This window comes from Eptatretus burgeri, chromosome 15, assembly GCF_056783735.1.
Source record: "Eptatretus burgeri isolate ZD-2024b chromosome 15, Ebu_testis_v1, whole genome shotgun sequence".
Classification (NCBI taxonomy): Eukaryota; Metazoa; Chordata; class Myxini; order Myxiniformes; family Myxinidae; genus Eptatretus; species Eptatretus burgeri.
This window is the reverse complement of record NC_140975.1, coordinates 3083586-3104057: the sequence shown is the minus strand read 5'-3', so window position 1 is coordinate 3104057 and position 20472 is coordinate 3083586. Positions and strand designations below refer to the sequence as shown.

The 20472-nt window shown below is 49.8% G+C and overlaps 2 protein-coding genes across 5 annotated transcripts in view; one reads left to right on the top strand and one right to left on the bottom strand.

The window, feature by feature from the left end:
• The window catches only part of LOC147011327 (importin subunit alpha-7-like), a 56081-nt gene extending 48299 nt beyond the window's left edge, over window positions 1-7782 (bottom strand). The window contains exons 1-2 of one of the 2 annotated variants that reach the window (XM_085856999.1): window positions 7718-7782; window positions 7456-7635 (exon numbers count right to left, since the gene is read on the bottom strand). In XM_085856999.1, coding sequence (XP_085713125.1) covers window positions 7456-7459 — 4 coding nt within the window. In that variant the 5' untranslated portion in view covers window positions 7460-7635; window positions 7718-7782. Of the gene's footprint in view, window positions 1-7455; window positions 7647-7717 lie in introns of those variants that run through there. The other variant, XM_085857000.1, reaches the window with a different exon arrangement.
• Window positions 7783-8212: 430 nt separating this feature from the next.
• ZUP1 (zinc finger containing ubiquitin peptidase 1) overlaps window positions 8213-20472 on the top strand; it is a 23919-nt gene continuing 11659 nt past the window's right edge. The window contains exons 1-6 of one of the 3 annotated variants that reach the window (XM_085857002.1): window positions 8213-8390; window positions 11398-11507; window positions 12321-12489; window positions 14380-14577; window positions 15937-16105; window positions 16388-20466. In XM_085857002.1, coding sequence (XP_085713128.1) covers window positions 8273-8390; window positions 11398-11507; window positions 12321-12489; window positions 14380-14577; window positions 15937-16105; window positions 16388-16733 — 1110 coding nt within the window. In that variant the 5' untranslated portion in view covers window positions 8213-8272 and the 3' untranslated portion in view covers window positions 16734-20466. Of the gene's footprint in view, window positions 8391-11397; window positions 11508-12320; window positions 12490-14379; window positions 14578-15936; window positions 16106-16387; window positions 20467-20472 lie in introns of those variants that run through there. The other 2 variants (XM_085857001.1, XM_085857003.1) reach the window with 2 other exon arrangements.

Here is a 20472-nt window from a genome sequence, read left to right as displayed (position 1 = left end):
AGCTGGGGGATCAGCCTGGTACAACCGCTCAAAGTAACCGGCCCAGCGGGCCTTCACTTCAGACTCCTCTGTCAAGAGCCTACCACTCTCTGCTCGAACTGCAGTGCTCTGAGGGATGGGCTTGGATGAACGTAATGCGCGAATTCCCCTGTAAGCGGGACGAGAATCACCTGTCCACAGGTGATGCTCTACCCCCTCACAGATTCCTCGCACATAGGCCTCCTTGTCCACCCTCAGTGCACGTACAGTTTTACGCCTCAGCTCCCTGAACAGCTCAGCTCTGCCATTCCGCCTGGCCCTGCGACTCTGGTCAATGGTATCCAGTGTCCCTTGAGAGACAAAATTCTTCTTTGCCCTGCGGTGAACTCCAAGGCATCCACCGGCAACATCAAGGACGGTGGTCTTGAAGGTGCTCCACAACTCTTCAGGACCCCCCAAAGCACCCAGACCCCCCAAGTGTCCACTCAGCCTGTTCGCAAACTCCTCAGCTACTCTCTCATCCCTGAGCTTGGCAACATCCAGCCTAGGCTGGGATGGTACCATTCTCCAGGATTTAAGCTGCAGCTTTAGAGTTGCTACAACAAGCCTGTGGTCAGTATTGAGGAACTGAGCACTCCGGTAGACCCTGCAGTTCTGGATCATCCTCCAACGACCGTCAATGAGGACATGGTCAATCTCCTTTGCCACACCGCCAGAGTTGGAATACAAAGTCCAGCGATGAGCTTGTGGGCGCTGAAACCATGAACCAGCCACCCTAAGTCCATGACTTCTTGCAAAGCCAAGGAACTTAGTGCTATTCTGATTCATAGTTCCTGACCCATGGGGACCAACACACACCTCATAACCATCCCTATCAGTTCCAGTCGATGCATTGAAATCCCCCAAGACAAGAAGTGTATCTCGTCTGGGGCACTGATCAACCACAGACTCGAGCGTGGCGTGGAATGCATCCTTCACGGTGAGATCACTCGCCTCAGTCGGAGCATAAACAGAGACCAGGGAAATGACACCTAAGGAGTGACGAATCCTTAATCTCATAATACGCTCGTTGACCGGTGTTACCTCAATTATCATTGGGGTCAGCTTATTGGACACAGCTACAGCAACTCCTTGGGTATGGTAACCATCAGAGCGACCAGACCAATAGTAGGTGTCACCACCCACCATTATCTCGCCGCAATCCGGTCTCCGAACCTCAGAGAGAGCTGCAATCCCGATGTCCAAACGCTTGAGCTCAGATGATAACAGAGACAGGTGATCATCCTCTCTTAGGGATAGGACATTCCAGGCACCCACCCGAAGGGACCGCCTCAGGTTAACCCAAGGAGACCGCCGTCTGGTGGACGACACCTCAGCACCACTCCGACACACTCTCCCGCAATCTGACCCAGGGATGTTACCCCGTGGTTTCCCTCCTATCAAAGATTGGGGGTCCCGAAGGCTTTGCCCCAATCCCGTCATCCGGTGAGCTGCCCTGCGAAGGGAAGCTTCACAGGAGGTACTCCCACGGAGTGGGTTTTCAGATTTTTTTGCGTTTTTGCGTTTTGCGGAATGAAGGGTTTTACGGTGGCCGGAGTGCAAATTGTAAGATTGTAAGCTGCTGCTAACAACACCGATGGCCGTGATGAACAGCACAAAGGTAAAACTAACGTGTCTTCCGTCTCTCTTGGATGTGTGTTACAATTGCCGACAGTATTCAGTACAGTAACATGCTGTACAGGTTTGTATCCGAGGAGCAATAGGCTACACCATATAGCCGAGGTGTCTCGGTTTGTGTATGTTCGAAAACGAAAAAAAAAAATGATGTTCGCACAACGACGACGTCGCTTAACAACACATTTTTCAGAAAGTAACCCCGTCGTTAAGTGGCGCATGACTGTGTGTACGTACGCACACACACACACACACACACACACACACACACACACACACACACACACACACACACACACACACACACACACACACACACACACACACACACATACACACACATACACACACACACACACACACACACACTGGGGAGAACAAGTATTTGATACACTGCCGATTTTGCAGGTTTTCCCACCTACAAAGCACGTAGAGGTCTGTAATTTTTATCATAGGTACACTTCAACTGTGAAAGACGGAATCTAAAACAAAAATCCTGAAAATCACATTGTATGATTTTTACATAATTAATTTGCATTTTATTGCATGAAATAGCTATTTTATACATCAGAAAAACAGAACTTAATATTTGGTACAGAAACCTTTGTTTGCAATTACAGAGATCAGATGTTTCCTATAGTTCTTAACCAGGTTTGCACAGACTGCAGCAGGGATTTTGGCCCACTCCTCCATGCAGATTTTCTCCAGATCCTTCAGGTTTTGGGGCTGTTGCTGGGCAACACAGACTTTCAGCTCCCTCCAAAGATTTTCGATTGGGTTCAGGTCGGAGACTGGCTAGGCCACTCCAGGACCTTGAGATGCTTCTTACGGAGCCACTCCTTAGTTGCCCTGGCTGTGTGTTTCGGGTTGTTGTCATGCTGGAAGACCCAGCCACGCCCCATCTTCAATGCTCTTGTTGAGCGAAGGAGGTTGTTGGCCAAGATCTCGCGATACATGGCCCCATCCATCCTCCCCTCAATACGGTGCAGTCGTCCTGTCCCCTTTGCAGAAAAGCATCCCCAAAGAATGATGCTTCCACCTCCATGCTTCATGGTTGGGATGGTGTTCTTGGAGTTGTACTCATCCTTCTTCTTCCTCAAAACACGGCGAGTGGAGTTGAAACCAAAAAGCTCTATTTTGGTCTCATAAGATCACATGATCTTCTCCCATTCCTGCTCTGGATCATCCAGATGGTCATTGGCAAACTTCAGACGGGCCTGGATATGCGCTGGCTTGAGCAGAGGGACCTTGCGTGCGCTGCAGGATTTTAATCCATGACGGCGTAGTGTGTTACTTGTGGTTTTCTTTGATACTGTGGTCCCAGCTCTCTTCAGGTCATTGACCAGGTCCTGCCGTGTAGTTCTGGGCTGATCCCTCACCTTTCTCATGATCATTGAGGCTCCACGAGGTGAGATCTCGCATGGAGCCCCAAACCGAGGGAGATTGACTGTTATCTTGAACTTCTTCCATTTTCTAATAATTGCGCCAACAGTTGTTGCCTTCTCACCAAGCTGCTTGCCTATTGTCCTATAGCCCATCCAGCCTTGTGCAAGTCTACAATTTTGTCCCTGATGTCCTTCGACAGCTCTCTGGTCTTGCCCATTGTGGAGAGGTTGGAGTCTGATTGATTGAATGTGGACAGCTGTCTTTTATGCAGATAACGAGTTCAAACAGGTGCATTTAATACAGGTAATGAGTGGAGAATGGGAGGGTTTCTTAAAGACAAAACTAACAGGTCTGTGAGAGCCGGAATTCTTACTGGTTGGTCGGTGATCAAATACTTATTTGATGCAATAAAATGCAAATCGATTATTTAAAAATCATACAATGTGATTTTCAGGATTTTTGTTTTAGATTCCGTCTTTCACAGTTGACGTGTACCTATGCTAAAAATTACAGACCTCTACGTGCTTTGTAAGTGGGGAAAACCTGCAAAAATCGGCAGTCTATCAAATACTTGTTCTCCCCACTATATGTATATCCCCAAAAATTAAAATTGGATGAAAATTTGTTGTATTGGGGGACATTTTCCATAGACCCCTTTTTTGCCCCCTCACCCATCAAAATATTGGTCTCAAAAATAAAATAAAAATTTTGAAAAAAACTGGAATCTTCCCTGAATTTTTTGACACTTCATATTTGGGTGTCTGTCTGTCTGTCTGTCTGTCTGTCTGTCTGTCTGTCTGTCTGTCTGTCTGTCTGTCTGTCTGTCTGTGCGTCTAAAAAATGAACCACCACCACATTTCTACCCAATGCATTTAATTCTGGAGCGTTCTCTTTAGGGTAATTCGACAAAAGGGTTCCATTCATTTCTTGGCCGTGCCCATTTCATATTAAAAACGCCAAAATGAACCACTTCCATCCAACAGGTGTTTTTATTTTCTTTTTGCCTAATGATTTTAGCAGATTTTGGATATGTTCTTCAACAAAAAACGGCCCTTCTAATGACACTAAATTGGTGTATTTTTACCTTTTTTTCGAGTCCAAACCTCCAACGACCAAAATATCTCTCCTGACCCCCATCTATACTTGCTTTAACATTTTCCACCAACATCCAAAGCCGAGGCCTAAACAGAGCACGTTTCAGTATTAACCGATCACCATCGGAGTACTCAATTATAACAACTAGCAGAGTCCCCACCCTATGGGCGATCTTGTTCCAAGCATGCAACACGTTTTTTGACACAAACCTATATTTGGGCGGTGTATCGGCAACTGACAGCTGCCTCAACCACTCCTGAAAATAGATTAAAAAAAACTACAAGGGTACTCGGTTGAACACATGCCTCAGCCCCACAATGCCTGATCCACATGAACATATCGGGTCCAGTACATGTTTGAAATATGCTGTATATTGGTTTTGGCCCCATCTCTCAATGGTGGAGGAGGAGGAGATTGGGACCATATTCTGTGCAGAGCTTTGGTGCTGCCTCAGCAGTCTCCTTGGTTATTGGACACAATCGGAGACGGATCACCACTCCGACACAGTATACCAGCATGCTGGCACTCATTTTGCCGACCTCGGAAGGATGACGGGCCGAGTTAACCCCCACCTGGTATCAATTCAACAGCCGAGTGGGATTTGAACTTAGGACCCTCGGATCCAAAGCCTGCCACCCGAACCATCGAGTCAACACCAAGCATATGGTGAAGAATTACTTTGGAAATTAAATAATTCTCGTATCCAGATTCGGATCTTCACCAAAATTGAATCAATTCATGCTAATCACACCCAACCTGTCCACAAAGTTTCATCCAAATTCGTCTACAACGTTTTGAGATATTATGCTATACATCGGTTTAACCCTATCTCTCAATGGTGACTTATCACTGAAAAAAAATTATTGCATCCGGAGCTTCACAAAAATGGAATTATTTCTTCCTCGTCACACACCCAACCTGTCCACCAAATTTCATCCCAATCCGTCCACAACTTTTTGAGATATCCTGCACACAAAAAGACAGACAGACAAGGGTGAAAAACATAATCACCTTCCACCTTTGGTGGCGGAGGTAACGACAGGGGTTACGTGCATGAAGCGAAAACATATCTACAGCTTAAAATTCAAAACACCTCACCGTGCTGGAAAACGTGGGGAAAGGGAAAATGTCATGTTGATGGAAGAGACTTGCAATACCCTCGCCCACCTAAAGGTGGTGGGTGCTACACGATACACATTTACATACAAAATTCACGTTCCCCCTCCCCTCCCTCCCCAACCCCAAATCAACCCCAACACCACAGGCATAGATAAATCACCCCAAAACATTCATTGGAATCATGCTGATATCCAATGTTGCAAGTCATCAAAGTAGAACTCCAGTCGTAGCTACGTGCGTGTACACACGCACACAGTTATTTGAGATGGACGAGGACAGACAGAGAACCAGAGGGCACAGATTGAGAATGAGGAAATACCACTGTCAACAAGACTAAGGCAGAATGCATTCTCAGGTCAGAAGCATCAACAACTGGAACTCACTATCTGAAAGAGCAGTCAACGCAAAAACGGTCAACCAGTTCAAGTCAGTATTGGAAGTACACTGGGTAAATCATCCATTGAAGTATCAACTATACCAGCGAAATACATGTATGAGCACAGAAATGAGGAGAAAATAAGCATCGCTTCCAGCTACTACATCCAAGTAAATTCAAGTACAAGTTGTGAAGGACTCCATGGTAACCTGGCACACGGTTCATGGCCACCAATTGGGTCCTTCGCTCATCCAGTACATTTCACTTACTGTACACACCGATTGGGTCACTCATACAGTACACCTCCACGCACTGTATGTCCAGAAAGGTGAAAACAACACATGCCCTTTTATGGTCATCGTGTACTTGTTACTACTGTCGGACTCCAGAGATTCGTTGTCCATCACATCTCATATCCGGGGTGACCCTCCCTTTAATCACACCTTCTAAGACATCTCTGAAAACACAATTAGTCCCCATATTTCCTCATTCAAACTCTCTCTCCCCCAGAACATCTCCGTTTCACTACTTACCTCCTTCCAACAAGCTCTCTCCCTCAATAACACATTCTCGAAACAGCTACCAACCCCCTTCCACCCACCCCTCAACCACCTTCGACCCAACCCCTCAACCTACCCCGTCAAACCCCTCCAACCCACCCCCTCAAACTCCTCGAACGCATTCACCACTTACCTCCTTCCAACAACCTCTCTCCCTCAATTGCGCATTCTCGAAACAGCCACCAACCCCCTTCGACCCACCCCTCAACCCCCTCCGATGCACCCCCAACCCAGCCTCTCAACCCCCCCCCAACCCACCTTCTTAATCTCCCCCAACCTAGTCACTCAAGCCCCCCAACCCAACCACTCAACCCCCCACCCCCAACTCAGCCCCTCAACCTCTTCCAACCCAGCCCCTCAACCCCCCAACCCACCTTCTCAAGCCCCCCAACCCAACCACTCAACCCCCCCACCCCCAACTCAGCCACTCAACCTCTTCCAACCCAGCGCCTCAACCCACCTTCTCAACCTCCTCTAACCCAGCCCCTCAATCCCCCCCCAACCCACCTTCTCAATCTCCCCCAACCCAGCCTCTCAACCCCCCCCCCCCAAGCCACCTTCTTAATCTCCCCCAACCTAGTCACTCAAGCCCCCCAACCCAACCACTCAACCCCCCCCCCCAACTCAGCCCCTCAACCTCTTCCAACCCAGCGCCTCAACCCACCTTCTCAAGCTCCTCTAACCCAGCCACTCAATCCCCCCAGCCCCTCCACCTCCTCCAACCCAGCCCCTCAACCTAGTCACTCAAGCCCCCCAAACCAACCACTCAACCCCCCACCCCCAACCTCTTCCAACCCAGCGCCTCAACCCACCTTCTCAAGCTCCTCTAACCCAGCCACTCAATCCCCCAGCCCCTCCACCTCCTCCAACCCAGCCCCTCAACCCCCCAACCCACCTTCTCAATCTCCCCCAACACAGCCCCTCAACCTCCTCCAACACAGCCCCTCAACCTCCTCCAACCCAGCCACTCAACCTCCTCCAACCGCCCCCCCAAACCCTCAACCTATCCTCCAACCGCCCCCCCCCCAACCACCACAACCCACAATTCCCCTCTCATTTCAACACCGATCTAGTATATCACAGCTCCAAGTAAATTCCGAACATCTCCCAAAAGATGACACTTGACCAACTGGGAGAAATCTCCCCAATAACGCCGGGCCGTTGCTCGTCTAACGCACGGAGGGCCTAACGCTCGTATCAAACGGACTAGGCCCAAGGATCAATGATCCCGCCAAAGGAAAATGGTGATCGAGTCCCAGAACGCACCCATGGTTGCCGTGGTCACGGTGAGGAGACGATCACAGAAGGAGGGCAGTCTTGACGAGAAGGAATGAAATTCAATTCGTCGTCTCAACCTCTATCCTTCAAAATGGCGGGGCCGGTGTGTTCGTCACCCGGATGTAAAATCAACGATAACCGTCACGTGATCATGACGTCACCTTTGACCTGTAAACACAGCGAACTCCGATAATTATTATCGCACTGATTGTAAACGTCATCAAGAAGTAATATTATAAATCGTGCTCACCTTCACCACGTCTTCTCATCTCACATGATCTACTCGCTCTCCACCACAATACACACACACACACACACACACACACACACACACACACACACACACACACACACACACACACACACACACACACACACACACACACACACACACACACACACACACACACACACACACACACACACACACACACACAACACACCTACTTGTATATCGGTTCGGAAACTGACGAACAATCTTAATGAAGTTACAAATGGCACGTTAACTCCGACCATTTGATAATGACACACTCAACACTTGACCTGCACCTTCACATTGAATGCAATCACACGTTCGTTTTTTAAACAATGCTTGACGGCCATGGCGGAATAATGAGCGTTAGATTTCAAAATTGGTCGCGTTGGTCGTTATTCCCTTCTGTCCTCCGTTTTGAATACTGCGTAAGTAAACAAATCATGTGTATACTACTGAAGGTATTATTTTAATTGATATATTCGGACGAAGGCTCATGAAACTCAGACGTCGCCGCGTCGACCGGAAGTGCAGGCGAACTTGTCCGGAGCGATGAATGACTCCTGCCGGTTGTGTCCGCTGTGCGGCCTTTCCTTCTCGGATTGGGATATCCTGCAACAACATGTGCAGCTGCACCTGGACCTGGAGAACGGCCCCGCTCACTGCCATGGTTAGGTCGGAACGGTGATGACCTTTTTGTTCCGTAGGCTCATGCAAATAACCGATTTCATGATGATCCCCAATGTGAGGGATTCAGATGTTAGTTGTGCGGTGAAGTTAAATTGATTTGAGTATTGGTTACTTGGCTTGGGATAGTTGAGTGTTGATGTAGTTTCTAAACTCAAATAATTTGGAAGAACTTGTACATTTATTACATGTAGGACAACGAGGTCGGTGGACAATGTACAAAACCACGCAGCACTGTACACTGTACACTGTACATGAACTACGGATCCCAACCTCATGGGTAGGGTGTAGTCACGTGACGTGACCCTCATGGGTAGGGTGTAGTCACGTGACGTGACCCTCATGGGTAGGGTGTAGTCACGTGACGTGACCCTCATGGGTAGGGTGTAGTCACGTGACGTGACCCTCATGGGTAGGGTGTAGTCACGTGACGTGACCCTCATGGGTAGGGTGTAGTCACGTGACGTGACCCTCATGGGTAGGGTGTAGTCACGTGACGTGACCCTCATGGGTAGGGTGTAGTCACGTGACGTGACCCTCATGGGTAGGGTGTAGTCACGTGACGTGACCCTCATGGGTAGGGTGTAGTCACGTGACGTGACCCTCATGGGTAGGGTGTAGTCACGTGACGTGACCCTCATGGGTAGGGTGTAGTCACGTGACGTGACCCTCATGGGTAGGGTGTAGTCACGTGACGTGACCCTCATGGGTAGGGTGTAGTCACGTGACGTGACCCTCATGGGTAGGGTGTAGTCACGTGACGTGACCCTCATGGGTAGGGTGTAGTCACGTGACGTGACCCTCATGGGTAGGGTGTAGTCACGTGACGTGACCCTCATGGGTAGGGTGTAGTCACGTGACGTGACCCTCATGGGTAGGGTGTAGTCACGTGACGTGACCCTCATGGGTAGGGTGTAGTCACGTGACGTGACCCTCATGGGTTGGGTGTAGTCACGTGACGTGACCCTCATGGGTAGGGTGTAGTCACGTGACGTGACCCTCATGGGTAGGGTGTAGTCACGTGACTGTGCCCCGAGGGTGGTCGAGTCGTGACCCCTCAGCCTGATCATATTGTTGTGGTGCCGGGTTCGGTGGTGAGGACGACCGCTAGATGGAGCAGTCGGGCCGTCTCCCACCGAACACCGGAATTGAAGGTCGTAACCTTTGGATAGCTCCGAAGGTCACGGGTCCCTTGGTGGACCGTGGACGCCAATATTTCGACCGCGTGGCGTTGGGTTAATTGTCTAGATCTCCAACATACCTAAATAACCACGCGGTCTAGCTACCGGGGAAACCACACCCTCGGCCGGCTCTGTCCGAACCGAGTCGCTGTTACCGACTCGGGTCCGGCGTAACCGAGTGGAAATTGCCAAAGCCGCGCCGGTCCAAATGACAATTTACGGCACAAATGGCCTCACTGTTTTTCAAGCCCGCACCGTGCTGGGTCAATGATAGAAACGACAGGCAACGAGCTGGTACATTTAACGGGGGTTTATTTACAATAGGGAGGGAGACGCAGAGCAGAGTTATCACGAATATGCAGGAAAATGTACAATGAGCAATCAACACGGATACAATTTCTACTTATAGGACGGCACCACCACAGACACACACACACCAAAAAAAATGGACCCGGATTGTCTTTATTTCGACCCTCGGAGCCAAGGGGATAGACAGGCTGGAGGTCAGAGATTGGTCGGTACCTGGCCGCCTCGTGCGGTTTGGTCGGCGACTGCAGGTGTGAAACTCGGGATCGTCGGCGAGCCCAGACGCGGTGTCGCGGGGTCCAGGCGGGGGCCAGGGTCGCTCCTCACAGAGGGCCAGCGGAGATTCCCGGCTCGGACTCCGGGTTATTGCTCGACAAAATGAGAGATTGAAGTCGACGGCTGTGGAATAGTCAGAGGACCAGCTTGAGATACGGCAACGACGACCACCAACGACGCACACCAAGAGCAATGGCTCTTGCCCTTCCTTCTCCGACAATTCCAACCCAACTCCAGCGAACACTAAGGGAAGCCTGGCGATTGTTATCTCTCCCCCGGGCTGGGTGGGGTGATGGGTCCTCTGAGGTAATCTTTGCCCTGTTTGGACAGGGTTTCGTGGGGTGATATCTATCCTCCTCTGATTGGACAGGGGGAAAACCCTGCCTTTCTGGGGTGGAGTCGGAGCTCAGGTAATCTTTGCCCTGATTGGACAAGGTTTCGTGGGGTGATGTGCTGGCCATCCGTGATTGGACAGGGGGGAACCCCCCTCCTTTCCTGGGCGGAGTCGGTGTTCTGAGGTGAGGAAACCTCCGTCCACGTCCGTGGTCGAGCGCACGTGGGCAATGGCGTCGATGGTGCGGTTGGCGTTGGGTATTGCAAAAACCTAACGAGAAAGAAACTTCGCAGCGCACACATGTGATTCCCTTTCGACATCGGGAGGAATCTAACTATACACCAACTTATTGAAATAACTAAGCTTAGGGACTGCTGTCTGTTTGTGTGCAAATGGCTTCCAGATTCGTAACGATATGTGACTGTGCCCTGTGGGTGGTCGCATCGTGACCCAAACGTGGTCATGCGACTGCACTCCAAGGGTGGTCGAGTCGTGACCCTCAGCCTGGTCATATGTGACTGTGCCCTGTAGGCGGTTGCATCGTGACCCAAACGTGGTCATGCGACTGCACTCCCAGGGTGGTCGAGTCGTGACCCTCAGCCTGGTCATATGTGACTGTGCCATGTAGGCGGTTGCATCGTGACCCAAACGTGGTCACGTGACTGCATCCCGTAGCCCAATAACCTGACGATATGTTCTATCCATTTACCCACAATGGATTGTGTATGACTGAGGGAATGCAAACCCTAATTATATGTCCTGTACCTCAAACAGGTAACCTCAGAGTTCACCTTTCCTCGATTTGTGTGAATTTCCGAGTATTTTATCCGATGTACGCATTTTCACTTTCCAGTCACGTGATTGCTATTTACACACACTTGTGTTCGTTGCAGAGGTGCCGTCACATTCAGATCGGTTGTTAGCCGAAGCTTTACATGCGGAGGAGATTCAGAATCGCCGTGAGGCTGAAATCCGAGAGGAGGAAGATTTTGTTCGTCTCCAGGTGTGCGTATTATCCCAAGCTCGTCGACTGATCATTCCATGTTTGTAACCACTCTTGTTTGCCGAAAGTTACCTTTGTTCCACAATATCAAGTGTTCTTTACTCTCTGACTATTGGGTTGTTTGATCTTCACGAACCGTTAAACGTTCCAATTTGCTGGGAACCGTTTTAAAATTCCATACTTTTTCAATTCTGTGATGGCGGTGGCAGTTTCTCGGGACTTGTGGAAGATGGTCGTCTGTATGCTCGTGTGGTGCTGATCCAAGATCCACGAAACGTAAACCTTCATACGCCGGACGCTCACCTCTTCACGTTTACCTTTGTTTTTCATTCCAATTCAATCATTTCCCCATTCTGGGATCTTTTCAGGAAACGGTTGGGCGATGATGTTGCACCATCGTTGACCTGACCTGTACCAAATTGCTTGTTACCCCGCGCACGCGCGAAGTGCAAAGGGGCTCGAGTGGTTGTTTCATTGGAACACCGGAGAACGCAAATCGCGTTTTTCGTACTTTCAAAAAAAAGAAAAAAATCTTCCGTTTAGCAGGACTTGGACGCAATATGCCAGCATTTTACGTCGTCTCGACCAATCAAATTTTCCGCTCGCAGACCCCCGCCCCTGCCCTTGTTTATCAACATGGGGTGAGGGTTCAAAGAAAAGAATCACAAGATAAATGGAGTTGCATCGACTAAAGATTTTGGAGGCTTTGTGTGTGGAAAATGGTTCGGGAACCGTGCACGGGTGTTCAACTGAGTAGCGTTTGGATTTGTGGAGGGTGTTTCGTGACTGTCTGTCTGTTCACGGTTTGGGCAGCGCCAATATGGCCTCGATGGATCGGGTGGTTTTGTCCGTCAAGAGGTGATGCAGATGGAACAGGAGGTCGCCAGGGGGACCATGACTCCCTCGGAGTTCCACAGTCACCGATCTCACTTGCTGGAGAGCCTCGCCGAAGGAATCGACGATGGAGCTACGCGCACGGACGGTGGGCCCTACTGTTGACCTGCACGTGCGCGCCCATTAGAATGTTTTGCTCTTGGAAACGTTTCATTTGAAATTGATCGCTTGTTTTCCCATGTGTTTGATTCTTTACTGAAGCCAAAAACGGTTTGTTGCTGTAACATTATGAGACTTATTTTTTATTGTTATTGTTATGAAATTTCATGTCATGTTCCCTCTTGGCTAACTGAATGTGTGTTGGATGAGTATTGTGACGTCCACGGGACTTGAACAGTCCCGCCAACGTAGAATGAGCCGAAACGATGGAGGCGATTTATTTTTATATAACCCAAAGACGGCGGTTCTAATCGCTCGACCGCAAACGGGACGAGGAAGGTGGCACGAGTCACTTTTCACTGAGTTGATGATGTTTATTTGTTTTTTATTATTACTCGAAATAACAAGACTCGGCAAGAAGAGGGATCCGGGGAGATTCGACGGGATGGTGTGGGATCGGGCGTGGGGAAAAACACAGACAATTCCAATGAATATACAGTTCTCAATCCCTCTAAGGCGCCAAGCGCACACACACACACACACACACACACACACACACACACACACACACACACACACACACACACACACACACACACACACACACACACACACACACACAACGTAGCTATCTCTGGTGGTCAGGCTGGACCGTGGTGTGGACGCAACTGTCCCTGGATCGGCGCCGGGCGAGCCGGCCCTGCTCTCGTCAGGGGGGCAGGAGAAACCGCGGTGCTGTCGACCTCCTGGTCCTGGCCCAAGTCCGCCCACAGCCGCCAGGGAACCAGCTCCCGCTCCAAGCCGCGAGCAGGAGAGGGAGGCAGGTCCACCCGCCGCCCGACCCCGCACTCCGAGTCAGCAGAACCCCAGAGCCAACCGAGGTGAGGCACGAGGCTCGGCAAGGCTCCCAGACACGATCAAGAGCACGATTGACTCAGCACAGCAACCAGGACGCTCTCTGCCGCCACAGGTCCCACACCAAAAAAACACGAGCGTTCTGGTTGTAATCTTCTTCTTCTTCCTTTTCGACGCCGAACAGAACCTTTTTATCCTTCTGCCCTCGTCACCTCCAATCGAGCCGTTTATTGGCCCACTGCCGTCGCCTTCTGCCAATCGTGATCACGGGGCGGAGCCATCCGCTGCTCTGTCCTGTGACGTCACGGCCAGTCTTCAGAGAATACCAAAAGGGGTTTACGCAGACACACTTACCCTATCCCGTGTCCCTATCTAATTACGTGACATTTATCATTTCCCCCTTGAAGAAATGAACATTTACGAGACAACTTATCACCACTGAATTACTACTTATTACATCGAGATCCTGGTATACTCGAACAGCATGGCATACCTAATTAAACATCCTAATTACCCTTTGAATGCATACCCCCCCCTCAAACGTAACAGTATCGAGGAACTCGAGGTGTTGTGTGCAACGACTTGTTATCCCCGCACGCACGAAGCGAAAACGGGGTCAGGGTTCGAAATAAGCAGTGGCCTGGGTGCCAATGGCCACCAAAAACTCCGTCCAAGGTGGCCACTCGTGTCAGAATCTTCGATTGTATCCAATGAATACCAATTAGAATCCACCAAATTTTGTCCAAGTCAGTCCACAACTCATTTTGAGATGTCGTGCTCACTGACGGATGGACAAACGAACAGATAAACAGGGATGAAGAAATAACCTCCGTCAACCTTCGGTGGTGGAGGTAATTATTGGGAGTGTGATCTCCGAGATGATTTTCGGGTGTTGATGTAACATCACGGTGTGTTTGCAAGTTATTGGCATGCCAATGAAAACGTAAATTGAAACGGTTCAACCGAGTGTATTTTGTGCGTCATGGCGCTTCTCATCGAACCATACCTATTGTCGTTTCCTCAGGACTCATGGCGGCCATAAAGCACGCGTGTGAGCCAGACCGCCATCCCACAGGCGTGCGTGCCTCATGGATCGCGGCAGAGACTTCCCATTATCGTGCCGGTCCCGGAGATGTCGGCTGGGGCTGTGGATACCGTAACCTGCAGATGTTACTGTCGTGCCTTGCGAGACTCCAGCAGTTTGACTTCCTGGGTTTTCAAGGTATGTTTTTTTTTTTTTTTTTTTTTTTTTTTTTTGTCGATCCACTAAGCGACGTCATTTGACCTCCTGTCGTGTGGCCAAAAAAAAAAGAGCTTTTGCACACTGTGTACAACATGTGAGATTGCAGGTCAGACATTTCTTTTGAGAAAATGTTCGATGGAGTCCGAAAGAGTCCTGTATTTTAAAGAACAAAGTTTCCTTCGTCTTTCTTCGTTGAAAGCGACCCCTGGGTATACAAAGTGTACTTAAAGCGATAAACGTGCCTCCAGCATGCTCACCGAATTGGTACAGCGTTCACGGCAGTGTAACTCGTGTAACTTGTTTCTGTTTCTAATAAATAAATTTGCTTTGTGTGTGACTACACGCTCCAACTCTGTGGGAGGGCTCAGTATGGGAAATGCCATTCCCTAAACATCGAGGAAGGCGTCTACTCCCAGACTCCCGTCGCACGCACAAACAGGCGAAACATGCAGCCTTGATGCGTGACATTGTGTTCATCTTTTATCACGTGAAGGTACCGGCAATTTCACAGGTATTTCCTGCCAATGCCACGTGGTAGAACACAGGCAGGCGGCGAAACAGGAAGGATCCATCATCCAACGAGAAAGAGCAATCGGAGATCGCAGACCCTCACCAGGACTTGTTTTGTGTGGTGTATTTTGTGTGGCAAATAAATGGAAGGATGTACGAAAGGAAAGGTTGTTGGTTGCAAACGAAAGGTCAAAATGGTCTCGGAGTAAATGTGTAAAGGTCAAAATTCTGAAAAGTTGTAAACGTCAAAGGGGTCTGAAAGGTGTGAATGTCTAAAGGGTAGAAAGGAGTCAAAGGGTCTTCAGATTCCAAAGGGCTTAAGGGGATCTGGAGGGTCTTTGGAGGGGGGGTCTTGGACAGTATTATGGGTCTAAAAGGTCTTTGGGGTTTCAAGGGTCTTAGGGTTTGACGGGGTCTTCGGGGTCAAAAGAATCTTTGGGGTCTTAAAGGGTGTTGGGGTTGTGAAGGGTCTTAAAGGGTCTTAGTGTTTGAAAGTTTCTTTGGGGTCTTAAAGAGTGTCAGGATTCTATGGGGACTGAGGGTTTTAGGGGTCTGAAATGGTCTGAAGGGTCTTAGGATTCTAAAGGGTCTAATGTAATGAATACAAGTACTCATGTTCTGTGCGGACAAACAAAGAGCCAAATAAACGGACCCAGGTGCAATACCCACTCCTCCGGCGAGGGTAATCAGCCCCTGATACTTCTTTTATTGCTCTTTTCCTCTGTTGTAGTCCAGCGATACCTGTTAAGGTATCGCAGTGACTATGGCAGTTGGGTGCTCATGGATCTTAAACCGCGTATCTCCTTACGTCCCATTGCTGTGACTCAGGAGGACTGCAAGTACCAAGCTTGCCGCGGTTGCAGGAGCTCGTGGAGGAGGCCTGGACGAAGGGGTTTGACCCGATGGGGGCATCGAGCCTCGGGGGGCGACTGCGCAATACTCGGGCCTGGATTGGATCGACGGAGATTTACGCGCTCCTTTGCGCACAAGGTGTCAGGTAAGCAGTGCCGTGTGCCGTCACCGCCCCTGGGTGGAGAGGGGTCTGGGAGAGTCCGGAGAGGATGCGATTCCCACTCCCTCCACCCCCCCCCCTTTCCCTGTGCTCGTAATGACACTTTTTATCTGCTCGGAATTTTGGTTAAAATTTTGTTTTGAGAAGACCAATAATTAATCATTTAAATTTGATGCAATCAATAAAATGAAGAGAACAATGGTGATGTCAAATCTTAAGATAATAATGTGAATGTTGAGAGGATACTAATATTGTTGCGGTTCCCAGAACCGCAGTGCAGGAGTGCAGGAGTGGGGGATTACGAGTGCGCTTCGCTGTGCGGGATTATCGACTCGAGCTTCCGATGATCTGGGGAAGATTGCCGGTTGCATTAAAAAGACGTGCGAATGAATACCTCTTAAGAAGCTGCACGAATGGTGTTTTTCACAACACGGGAAACACAGCCAGCACACCGCGCGGAACGCGTACGGAGGCCGATAAAGACGACGACCACACCATGTTGGGTGGGATACGAGTGTGCAGAGTAGAAGCGGCTTGTTCCTTTTCAACCTCAATATCCAACACGTATTGGTGTTCGCCCCGCGCACACGGTCGCGGAGTCGTGCGAACGTGAGCGCTGGCCACGTGTGTAATGGCCGAACCCCACGCGCTGTACGGAATGTGCTCGAAGGCAGACACGTACACCGCTCGTGAAACATGCATGAATTTATCCGTAACGATGTACCTTCAACCCTCGCTGGCAGCAGCAGATTCTCCACAGATGGTGAACGTCTTCTCGTCTCTACGGCCAGCAAAGCTGCGATCGAGCCGGGGAATGTGCAGTGCGAGCCGCGTGGGCGCGCATTGATCGGCGCTGGTCGGACGCCCGAGCGGGCATGCAGGACCCTCGGCCGGTTGCCAGGTCACGGCCCGGGGGTTATGCAGGACGATTCGCATGCCAATTTCTGTGTGGGCGATTCATGTCGTGTCGTGGGGTCGGAGAGGAATATTGCCGCTGTCCAGGATGGCCTTGCCGGAAACTAAGTGAGGCGGTTTCCGGCCAAAGTTGGCAGGCCACGTGAGGGGTCGAGGCCAATCGGAGCGCCCGATTCAGGTGATGACGTTTCGATTCGGGTTGGCCCCTCCCCCCACGCTGCAAGTCCCATAAATGTCGGAGCAGTCCCTCCGCCTTTCTCTTCATCCGTCTCTCTCCTGCTCTCGCCTCGCCCTCGTCGACACTGCCACGACCCACCTCCTGCTGTCTGGACTCTGCCTCCTCATCTCCGCCCACACAACAACCCCACCCGCCTGCCACTCCATCCTTGCACTCTGGACTCCGCCCATTTTCCACTCAAACTCCTCCTTCACGAACAAGGTCTCCACACTTGTGGCTGAAGCCAGACGACGTGTCCACTGTCGGGTGGTCACACCACAGAGCATCCCTCCCCCCCCCCCCCGAAACATATTGGTGGCGTGTCAAGCACAAAGGTACCAAGAACGTTGCCTCAACTCCTTTCCCTTACTGGTTCAAAACTTCCTCTTCGTGTGTGTGTGTGTGTGTGTGTGTGTGTGTGTGTGTGTGTGTGTGTGTGTGTGTGTGTGTGTGTGTGTGTGTGTGTGTGTGTGTGTGTGTGTGTGTGTGTGTGTACCTGGTGCCTGTCTGCTTAAGTAAGACTGCAGAAGATCGTTATCATTATTATTGTTATTATTTTCGCGTTAAGTCTGCTCTGTGTCCCCTTTGTAAGTTGCCTGTTTATTTGCTGCACCACACCTCCCTCCTATCTCTGCACAACACACCCCAATAAATATTTATCGAACCATGTACCATTCCTTGCCCATTGTAAATAAATAATTATTAGGAATGTTCCCTGCTCGTCTTTGTGATTTCTTCCATTGATCCAGCATAGTCCGAATCCTAGTTTTGCCGGGACTTTATTCCCAATGATCCATTCCTTTGAGCCGGTACGTCCTTGGCAGTGTCGCTCGGCTGCATCCGATCCGGAAAAGTGATCCTGTCCGGTAGAGTGATCCGGTTCGGACAAGGCGTACCGAGGGCATGTTCCCCGGTAATTAAACCACATGTCTATGGGTTAATCGGGTGAATTAGGTAACCCGATTAACCCATAGACGGGAGGACCCTCGGTCACGCGGTTGAGTTATTGGCATCCACGGTCGGTTAAGCGACCCGCCGTGTCACGGAATTATCCGTGTGCGACGGCCTACAATTCCGGGGAGTGTGGTGGGAACCGAGATGGCTTCCCCCACCTTGTGGTCTTCTCACCCGACCCCCGGCCCGCAACAATATCGTGAGAAGAATGTTAAGGTCCATTGTAATGGTTCACGATTCGGGCGATTTCCAGCCATAAAAGCAAATTAGACATTTTGTGCCTTGCAAAGTGTAATGTTAACAGAATGACAGACATTTTAGTTTGGCTGAGGTCAAGCGAAATGAGGTGGAATCCGTAAATTATTGATACGTGAAACATCCTGTACACCGTGCCGACAAAGAACGGATTTTTTTTTTGGAACTCCGGCCGCATTTTTCATCCATTCATCATGTGACACTGCATGAAGCTTTTACCATTGCACACATTTATTTAGTCAACTTGGTTGTGGGGATGGTTTTAAAGGTGCAGTGTGCTGCGGAGCTGGAATTGGCAATGGATTTTTTTTTTTGGGGCTGCTCAGTGGGTGGAACTGATGAGAGGAAAAAAAAAAAACTTCATGTGCAGGGAGGGAAGAAGGATGAAGGGGGAGCGGAAAGAACGGGGCCCATCAAAGCCCCTGGAGTGCAGAGAAGACGAAGTGGGTGAAGAAGAAGGGCCTGGAGAGAGGAGGATGGCAGACCAGGAGGAAAGGACAGAGAGGGTCACGGAGGCTGGTTCACGGTGCAAGTCTCAAGGTGCTGATCATCGCTGGTTTACTTCGTCAATGGTTTACTTCGTCCTTGGACTCACTTCGTCACTGCCTTTCGTCGTTTCGCTCCTGGCTTCCAGAATGCGCTGCATCATCTCCTTCCACCCTGCACATCATAGACGAAGGAAAATCCACACCTGCGAAACCGAATGTTTGTAAAAGTGTGTTCCTTGGTGCCGAGAGTGGGATAGGTTTCGCTCTTTATTTCTCGTCATTGCAAATAAGCTTGCGTGTCCCCTTTTCCCTCTTTTTTTTTATCTTCTGATCATTCAGAACTGCTTGTCTCGTCCAACTTTTAACCTCCGCCACCGAGGGTGAAGGAGGTTATGTTTTCACCCCTTTCTGTCTGTTTTTGTACAGGATATCTCAAAAAAGTTGTGGACCGATTCAGATGAAACTTGGGGGACATGTCGGGTGTGTGACGAGGAAGAAGGAATTCAATTTTGGTGAAGATCCGAATCTGGATCTGGATATGAGAATCATTTAATTTTCAAAGTGATTCTTCATCATTGAAAGATTGGGCCAAAAATGACCTAGTGCCGTCGAGCATGATATTTCAAAAATGTACTGGGCACGATATGTTCTCGTGGATCGGGTATTACGTGGTGGAGGTACGCACTCCACCGAGTGCCATTCCTGTTTCCCCTGCATTCATTACAAATAACCCCCCATAAAAGGGAGGAAAATGTTTGAGCCATCTGCCTCCCTTGCGTGTGCCGTGAATTTCGGCTCATTTGGGCGACCTTGGGGAACAGCAAGGATTAGTAATAATTGAAAGCAGTAAAGGACCATCTGGGCATTTTCTGGGACGAAAGGTACGGATGCTGAGGCATATCATGTTAACAGAGCCTCAGACGTGACTATTAATCCTGAACTTTTTCATCTCATTCGCATAAGGGCCTTTATCTCCAGCACGACGTTCCACAACATAGTCAGGGATGGTTGTGGATGCCTATTACTAGTATAGCTAACAATGGTGGTGATTATTAAATGTGTGCTTAAAGTGGTACTTGTGGTGGTGGTAGTCTTGTTGTTTAGCCCCGGACAGTTCTCTCAAACAAGGCCGTGGCACGGAGCCAGCTGATCAACCTCTCAGGAGCACCCAGAGGTCCCTCACGTCTGGGATAGTGTACCCCGTCCTTCACAAAGTCAGAGCCACGACAGAGAGGGGGAGATAGGGAGCTGGTCCATGGGGACCGATCAGCAGTCTGACCATGACCGCGTTGCCCCAACTAATCCAGGCAGCAGGAAAGAATGAGGAAGATTTGGCCCTGACTTGTATTGGGGGGGGGGGCGGGGGGGATGTACAACCACCGTGAAGAGGCATCCCTGATAGTTTCCGGTGATACTGTTGATGATGGTGGTGATTATTAAATGTGTGCTTGAAGTGGTGGTGATTTTGGAGTTAAAAGCAATGGTTGTTGATTTTTCCACATTGTTCATCTGTCTATCCATAG